This window comes from Phyllostomus hastatus, unplaced genomic scaffold, assembly GCF_019186645.2.
Source record: "Phyllostomus hastatus isolate PE091 unplaced genomic scaffold, TTU_PhHast_1.1 phas_contig_40, whole genome shotgun sequence".
Lineage (NCBI taxonomy): Eukaryota > Metazoa > Chordata > Mammalia > Chiroptera > Phyllostomidae > Phyllostomus > Phyllostomus hastatus.
The window spans coordinates 78,738,288-78,746,957 of NW_025333872.1; the positions used below are offsets into that span (position 1 = coordinate 78,738,288).

Below are 8,670 nucleotides of genomic sequence, written 5' to 3' on the forward strand. Positions count from 1 at the left end.
AATTAAAATAGTCAAGTACGCCATTAGCAAAGCTAAAAGAAGATGTATTGGAAGGATATGTTTGCAGCATATGTAATAAATGGTTATCCAGAATTGATAACATAAAAGTTTGTTCACTTGTATCAACGGGCAGTTCATATGTAGAAATGCAAATATTTAATATACTTCAAAAAAGATATTTAGACTTTTCTTATTGATGACAAAGAAATGCAAATTAAAATGAAATCCCATTTTATGCTTATCAGTTTGGCAAATGTAAAATATTGATAATATTCAGTAGTAGCTAAAGTAAAAGCACTGTGAAATACTTTTTTTGCAAAGCAGTTTGATATATAAGATTTAAAATTACCAGTGGACCCAACAGTTCCAGTTTTAGAATTCCCTGCCTTGCTCTCCAATCCACCCCATCACCCTTTTCATCCCCACCCTAACTCCCACAAACAATTACAGAAGTACTTTAGGTACAAATGTTCAAGGATATTCATTGCATCATTGCTTGGTAAAACCTAGGTACCTGCCTACAGAAGAAAGCTTACACTATTGAAGAGTCATTTAAAAAACTAAGGTAGAACTATGTGGCCTGACATGGAAAAATATATTTCTATTAATATGTATATTAGTTATCTATTTCTGGGACAAATTACTCCAAAATTTAGCAGCTTAAAACAATGAACATTTCTTTATCTCACAGTTTCTATAGGTCAGGAATCTAGTAGTGGCTTAGCTGAGTTGTCCTGGCTCAGGTTTGCTCATGATATTGCAGATAAGCTGTCAGCGGGTCTGCAGACACCTGAAGCTCAACTAAGGCTGAAGGATCAGCTTCCAAAGTCACTGACATGATTGTCAGCAGGCCTCAAAGACACCATGGGGGACTGTCCATAGGCTGGGCATCCATCCCTACAGCATGGCATCTGCTTTCTTCCAGATTGAGTGATACAAGAAAAGAAAATCCAAGACGGAAGCCACGGTCTTTTGTAACCTAGTCTCAAGAGTGACTTCATCACTCTTCTGTATTTAATTGGTGTCTCAGGAGTGACATCACCACTCTCCTGTATTTTACTGGTTACACAGACCAATCATGGCACAGTGTGTGAGGGCTTAACCAAGCGTGTGAATTCTAGGAAGTGGGAGCTCTTCAGGGACTATCTTGGTTACCACAATATGCTTTTAGAAATAGCAACTTATAGAAAAATGCATATTTTATTTTAAATTTTGGGTTTTTTTAAAAGAGGGATTTAAGTATGTATAAATATATATACAAGAAAAAGTGAACAGCTTACGCTAAAATCTTAACAGTAGCCAGCTCTGTGTACTGGGCTTGGGGATGGGGAACATTGAAAACAGCATGTTCACTTACTTAGAAAGTTTGATTTCTTTTTATGTACTGTAACGAGCATGTGTCACTTTTATAATTAAGCATCATGAAATAAGACCATATTTCCTTCTGTGGGAAGCCTAAGCTGATCCTGCTGGCAGGCTGATTTTATTGCCCTCCTCAGCGCTCCCCTGTTTCTGCCACGAGCGCCCACTGCTGCATGGGCATCATCGTGCTGCCTCACCTCCACCTGTGAATCCTAAGGGCTGAGACAGGTGCTCAGCTTTGAGTCCTCTGTGGCTAACAGCCTGTGTAGCACAAAATACTTGCTCTGTGTGTTTGTTGCATGAATTTATGTAATGTCATCAATATTTATTATTGAGTAGCTCCAGAGATAATCGAAGGTGAATCTAGACCCTTGGTACCTTGATACCAGGAGGTCAAATAGCTTTTTGACCTTCAGATCTCCATTCTTGTTCAATTATCTTTGCTAAACACAATATTCTTATTTCTCTCCTTTTTCTTTGGGAGCTTATCTGGTAATTGGTGTGGGAGGTGGTGTTAATTTTTTCTTAATGAAAGTCTTCTTTTAATGAAAGTCCTAATGGAAAAGAATTATATGCAATAAAGTAGAGAAAATGTACTCTGCTTCATGCCAATGTAGATTTCAAATATTAAACTAAATATTCTTGCCTAAATGAGAAGGGTAAGATAGCTGAATCAGCCCCAAATCTTTTACCTAATGTTCATATCACAAATGGAAGCAATTATAATTGCTGGCAGAAATGAATCATTCCAAAACTAGTTCTGTGCAGACAATTCTTTATTACATTCACTTAAGATGGCTTAAAGCAACCATCCTTTAATTGCAATGGTCCCCGGAAGCAGAGATCTGCTATTTGCTGATGGCTTTCAAAAGTTAATTTTCAGAGTTGTTTTTTTTATCTGAGTGTACTCTGAGTATATGCTTATGCTACACACATAAACACAATTTGAACTGTTGCTTCAAACTTCCCTATTTCCTTAAAAAAAAAAGAACATCGACATTTGAAAAACAGAGTCATTGAAAAGCCAATAGTGTGTAACCACAGCTTTTAGCAACAAAAACCAAGAGTTCCCCAGGGCACCAGAGGCGTGGGTTTCACTGTAATGCTTTCCAGTGTTATTCCTGGAAAGTTGGCATAGTGGACCATTGGAAAACATTTTCTTGAGTGCCCACCTGTCTGAGGCAGGGGGCTCAGCCCAGGCGCTGGAGGTTTGCTGGAGACCACGCTCTCTACTGCGGAACGGAGCTCCCAGCACACACAAAGCCAGCCCAGTGAGGGGCAGCAGTGCTGCCCAGTTTGTCTTTCTGCTGCGGCAATAATCGTGTCTCCCATCTGGGCTGGAAGTGCCGCGTTCGGCATGGAGGTGGAAATATGGAGGGAGGGGAAAGCAAAAACCACAGCTAGAGAAATGGATCTTGTGTGTCAGAGCAATGTGGTGCAGAATTTAAAGGTTAGGAGGTTGGGATGTCGGTGGGCGTGGCTGGATAAGAAATGTGAACGAAGGGAGAGGCGGAGCGCAGCAATCTCCAGCCTTCTGCCTCGCACCCAAACCCCGATCAAGTCCATCATTTTTAAGCAGCGCGAAAACTGAACTGTGTCTGGCTTTTAACGGTGACTTCTGCGGAGCGAACTTTACTAGTGCTAAGTTTACGGCTCTGGGCGTTACTTTTCAGGGTACAAAATTCAGATAAAGAGGTCACAAAAGTCTTTGTACTTTTGCTCTTTTGCTCTTTTACTCTTAGCCAAATGGGAAGTAAACAGCTCACAAGTTCTGCGGGGCGCAGAGGTGCCCTGTCCCGGGAGGTGGGAGACAGAGGCTGTCCTGCTCACCGAAGTGGCTCACCGCGGTCCGCAGGCTGCGGTAGGTTCCCGGGATCCACAGAAAGCCACACCTCGTCTCAGCTCGGTCTCTGCCCCAGTTCCTGCCCCACCTCACGCCTCCAAGTTTCCCCGCGCGGTCCTGCGCTCCCCCCCCGCCCCCCACCCCCGACCCCCGGGCCCTGTCGCCCAAGCGCTCCTCTGGAACCAGTAGGCGCTACTCGCTCCTCTGGAACCAGTAGGCGCTACTCGCTCCTCTGGAACCAGTAGGCGCTACTCGCTCCGGAGACTTAGTTTCTGCTCTTTCGCTCATTTCACGTCTTTGCCTCGCTTGGAACACGGGCCCCTGCCCCCGCCCTCAGGCTTCACAGCCTCCCAAGGCCACTGCGCCCCTAGAAGCTCCCCTAGAGCAGAGCGCGTAATTACAGGTGCCTCCCTGGATGGTGCCTTGACAGGGTGTGCGGTGCCCCGCGCCGGAAGGGACCAGCCTTCGCGCCCTAGAGCGTGCCGGGTTGGCGTCCCGGGGCCGTGGGTTCCTTCAATGTCGGGGCGTCGGTGCCCTGATCGAGAGCATCAGGGAACTCCGCAGCCTGCTGGCACCGACGTTTTTCCCTCCCTGGCCGGCAACTGGACAGGGACCCAGCAGCTGCACCGGGAAGGAGCGTGGGTGGACAACCCCCGCAGCGCGGGGGGAGGAGGCTGGGCGCCGTCACTTGTTGCGGCTAATAAACGGTGCTCGACCCTGGGGCGCTGTTGTTTCTAAAATATTCTTTAGCTGGGCCCCGGGTCCCCCAGCCTGAGTCCTTTGACACCGAGCCGGGAAGAAGTGGCGAGCCGGAGCAGCTGGCACTGCGGGAGGCGAGGGATCCGCGCCCCGAGAGCCCCCTCCGGTGGGCGCCGGGTGCCGGAGGGGCGCGGAGGGGCTCAGGTCGGTCCCGCTAGAGGCGGCCGCCCGGGCTTCCAGCCGCAGAGTGTTCTCGCTGGCGGTGAAACTGCGCGGGACACAACCCATCGCAGCTCGTCACCTACTTACAAATTGCTGTCGCTAGGATTCCCGCCACTCCTCTCAGACCAGCCCCCCCACCCCTGCCACTTTTCGGAGTCTCCCGCCCCCGTCCCTGCCTCCCGGGAGTGCGGGGCAGTTGGACACGGAGCCGCGGAGCCGCGAGGACGCCTGGCTGGAGCTGCCCTCTGCAGCTGAGCCGGCGCCCCCTGCCCTCCACCCGCGCGTGGGGCTGGCGCCCCCGCCGCCCTCGATCCGCTCCTCCCGGCTCTCCTCCCCGCTCTCCTCCCGCAGGTCCCGGAGCTCCTACACCGCCGGGTGCGGCGGAGCCGGCGCGATGCGGCAGCTGTGCCGTGGCCGCCTGCTGGGCATCTCGGTGGCCATCGCGCACGGGGTCTTCTCTGGCTCCCTCAACATCCTGCTCAAGTTCCTCATCAGCCGCTACCAGTTCTCCTTCCTGACCCTGGTGCAGTGCCTGACCAGCTCCACGGCGGCACTGAGCCTGGAGCTGCTGCGGCGCCTCGGGCTCATCGCCGTGCCCCCCTTCGGCCTGAGCCTGGCGCGCTCCTTCGCAGGGGTCGCAGTGCTCTCCACACTGCAGTCCAGCCTCACGCTCTGGTCCCTGCGCGGCCTCAGCCTGCCCATGTACGTGGTCTTCAAGCGCTGCCTGCCCCTGGTCACCATGCTCATCGGCGTCCTGGTGCTCAAGAACGGCGCGCCCTCGCCGGGGGTGCTCGCAGCCGTGCTCATCACCACCTGCGGCGCTGCCCTGGCAGGTGAGCGGGACCCGCGCCGACCCCCAGTCCACCCCCCTCCACCGGCAGAGACCGCGGGGGGTGCCTAGTGCAACGTTCTCACTTCCCGTTGGGGAGACTGAGAAAGACAGGCGGAGAGCTCAGAATGCGGTCGCTCGGTTCGAAAACGCGACTTCTGAGACCCGGAGGAGCCCTCCCCGGAGCTTCGGCCCCCTCCTTCAGAGCCCCCACCCCATCCCCCTCCTGGTTTTCTACCCCCGCCCCTGCCTCACCCAGTGCCGTCCTCCCCGCCACCCCCGTCCCCGCTTCCCCCCTTCCTTCCTCCGCGAGGGGTGGGAGAGCCGCCCGAGCCCTGGAGCTGGAATCCCCGGACCAGGCCGAAGGAGGGGGCAGCGAACTTCTTTGGGTCACGCGGAGCTGGAAGTGGGGGTGCAGGGGGGGGCGATGGAAGCAAAGCTTGGACCACCCAGGCTAGTTTGAAGTCTCGGGCGTCGCATGCGCGGGTGGCTGCGGGACCGAGGCAGAAAGGGCTGGATCGAGACCCCCGTGGGTTTGGCAGACCGAGTGAGATGGGAGCGGGCGGGAGCGAGAGACCTTTTGGGGGTGAGGGAGGTCCTTCTTGGCCCGGCGCCCAGCCTGCTGGGGTTAGAAGCTACTAGCTGGGGATCCCTTCCCGTTCTGGCGCCCCAGGGAGGGGGCAAGCGTACCGAGCACCCGGGTAATCTCTGTGCCGGCTCTGGAAGCCACTGTGCCTCCCCCGAGGGCAGCTGCCTTCTCCCGAGCCTCTGTCCGGACAGAGGTACGCAGGGTGCCCAGCGGATGTGGCAGGGAAGGCGCCTCTCCTCCTGCTTCACAGTGGGCACTGACTGTCCATTTCATACCCATGGGCAGAGCTGGGGCAGGAGCCGCGTCTACCTTCCAACCGGACGCGTCTCCCGGGTGGATGGCCACCCGCGCCAACCTGGTGTCTTGTCTTTTTCCTTCCTGCTCGGTTTCTGCGGTCCTCCTTGGGCACTTCAGGAGCCGGCGACTTGACCGGTGACCCCATGGGGTACGTTACCGGAGTGCTGGCGGTGCTGGTGCACGCCGCCTACCTGGTGCTCATCCAGAAGGCGAGCGCGGACACCGAACACGGGCCGCTCACCGCGCAGTATGTCATCGCCGTGTCCGCCACCCCGCTGCTGGTCGTCCTCTCCTTCGCCAGCACCGACTCTATCCAAGCCTGGGCCTTCCCCGGCTGGAAGGACCCGGCGATGGTCTGCATCTTCCTGGCCTGCGTTCTGATCGGCTGCGCCATGAACTTCACCACGCTGCACTGCACCTACATCAACTCGGCCGTGACCACCAGCTTCGTGGGGGTAGTGAAGAGCATCGCCACCATCACAGTGGGCATGGTGGCCTTCAGCGACGTGGAGCCCACCTCCCTATTCATTGCCGGCGTCGTGGTGAACACCCTGGGTTCCATCATTTACTGTGTCGCCAAATTCTTGGAGACCAGAAAGCAAAGCAACTACGAGGACCTGGAGACGCAGCCCAGGGGAGAGGAGGCACAGCCAGGTGGAGACCAGCTGCCGTTTGTCATGGAGCCGCTGCCAGAGGAAGGTGGAAGTGGCTGGCCAGAACGTGGGAAGGCAGCATGTTGCTCCGCTCCGCAGAGGGGGCAAGATGCGAGGGGCAGAGGAGTCCCGCTGGTGGCAGGTAGCTCTGAAGAAGCTAGCAAAAGGTCATTAAAGGATGCTTACCTGGTAGTGTGGAGGCTGGTCAGGGGTAGCAAGTATATGAAGAAGGATTATTTGATGGAAAATGAGGAGTTACCCAGTCCTTGAAAAGGAAACACATGTATGTATATATGTACATATATACTTATTTTATATGTTAGAGATAACATATTTTAATGAGGGGCTGCCCAGTTTTATTCTTTGAGGAGTGGGGAAGGGAAGCAAAGAAAGAATCTGAAATGGACAGCAACTAATTTAGCACCCATGTGAATTATTTAGCATCCATTTACCTGAGGCATTGCAAAGACAAAAGAATACGAAGGTGCTTAACAAAAGTAAGACAGCAGCCTCAGCTGCAGACGCCTGACACATTTGTGTTTTTTGACGTAATAACCATAACCAAGTATCTGCATGTACTGGGTCCCTCAACCACCTCCTCCAAAGATGGAGTGTAGAAACAGTGGCAGCAAGTAGTAGGTTCGAAGATTCCATCCAGAGGCACATTTTTTGATGACAGAACTACAGTTTTCTATGGCCAGCTGGGCAAAGAGTATATTATTGAAAAGACATGTAAATACACTGAATAGATGTTTACTGTTTACAGTCTTCTGAAATATGTTTAATTTTTCTCTACCTGTTTTTAAAAAATAAGTGCTCTAGTATTCTATTATCTATTGGTAAGAAATGTCAAATTTATTTTGAAATTATGAGTTCGTAGCTTTAATCCTGAAGTGTAACTTTGGCTTTTAGTAATTACTATAAAATATTTTTAAAAGTTGTTTTGGTTCTCTGCTTTATAATATTTATTATGGAATGCTATGACCTTTTTAAAATCCAGTTTTACCATGTCTAATATTTTTTCAAGCAAATGCAATGGCTGAAATAGAATTCAGTGTTAAGAAGCCCAAACAGAGGTGAAACCTTCCTGTTACGCTAGTCCCTGTGAATCGCATTGCACACCCCAAACCGTGTTACAGAAAGAGCAACTGCTATACTCACTTGATATTTTTCTATCTTAAATTTGTCAAAATAAAGTGTGAGTCTATCTGCTAAAAGACATATTGTTAGACATCTGTTTGAGTCACGTGTATGTTCTGCTGTTGCTGCGTAGTTTGTATTTGCCTCCGAAGAGTGGTGTCTAGTGTCCAGTACGGAGGAGCCACCCCCTTGGGAACTTCCTAAATTAGCGTGGTGGTTTACTTTAACAGAACAAAAGTACTCTCATTTTCCAGCCAAGGAAACTGTTATAAAGCAAAAAAAAAAAAAATACTGCCTCATGCTGCATGAAAGCCATCCATGGCCCACTTTAGTTCATGTGGAGTTAGAGACATACAGAGTTTTCCTCTCAGCCCCAGCCAACTGGGGTACTTTGACAGTAAAGGCACTCTGACTATTTGCCAGTATGTTCCTGAGACTCTCAGATGGTGGCATCCCATAGTTTTCCTCATTTTCCAAGAATCAACACAATGCAAAATGCAGGAGCAGAAGTGAAGTTTTGGCTCCATCCGTTTGACTCTGCAAGCTGTTGAGCCAGTGTAATCGTGGTGGTTTGTGATGGTTGCTGGTGTCCAGGGGCAATCAATAGTTTCCTTAGGGGCCTCAACCAGCCAATCAGGATGTAGGAGCCCTCATGTGCCTGCAGTTAGAAATGGTTGGCTAGGGTTATAATGACTTGTTTAAGAATAAGCTTTTAGTTAAGTAATGAAACTAATGAGAATGAATGAAGAGGACCAAAGTGGAAGTATATATATTTTTGTTAATACCACTGTCAGATAAATGGATAAAATGGCTGTTTTTCACTTAAAAAATCCCTTTGGTTAAAACTGTGGGTTTGTATTTATTGCAAAAACATTAACTCCTTCCTGTCAACAGATGAGTGCAGGCTCTGTATCAGTTAGCGTTTTCCTGGGGAACAGAACCAAGAAGACTGGGCTTCTTTAAGGACTGCTAAGATAGAGTTTGACACTGTGACTCTTTCAGCTGTGATCCAGTCTTATTATACTGGAGCTTCGCT

At 50.8% G+C, this 8,670-nt stretch overlaps 1 protein-coding gene across 1 annotated transcript; it reads left to right on the forward strand.

Annotated features, from left to right (window-relative positions):
• Positions 1–4,518: 4,518 nt before the first annotated feature.
• On the forward strand, positions 4,519–7,698 carry SLC35D3 (solute carrier family 35 member D3). Its single transcript, XM_045843731.1, has 2 exons — positions 4,519–4,959; positions 5,959–7,698. Exons 1-2 carry the CDS (start codon positions 4,521–4,523, stop codon positions 6,762–6,764), a joined length of 1,245 nt encoding a protein of 414 aa, XP_045699687.1. The 5' UTR covers positions 4,519–4,520; the 3' UTR covers positions 6,765–7,698.
• The last annotated feature ends 972 nt before the right edge of the window (positions 7,699–8,670 follow it).

Excerpts from the sequence above, each read along its gene's own strand:
- SLC35D3 (XM_045843731.1), top strand. The coding sequence starts at position 4,521 with ATGCGGCAGCTGTGCCGTGGCCGCCTGCTGGGCATCTCGGTGGCCATC. Across the intron at positions 4,960-5,958 it reads CTGCGGCGCTGCCCTGGCAG|GAGCCGGCGACTTGACCGGT; the intron begins GTGAGCGGGACC and ends TGGGCACTTCAG.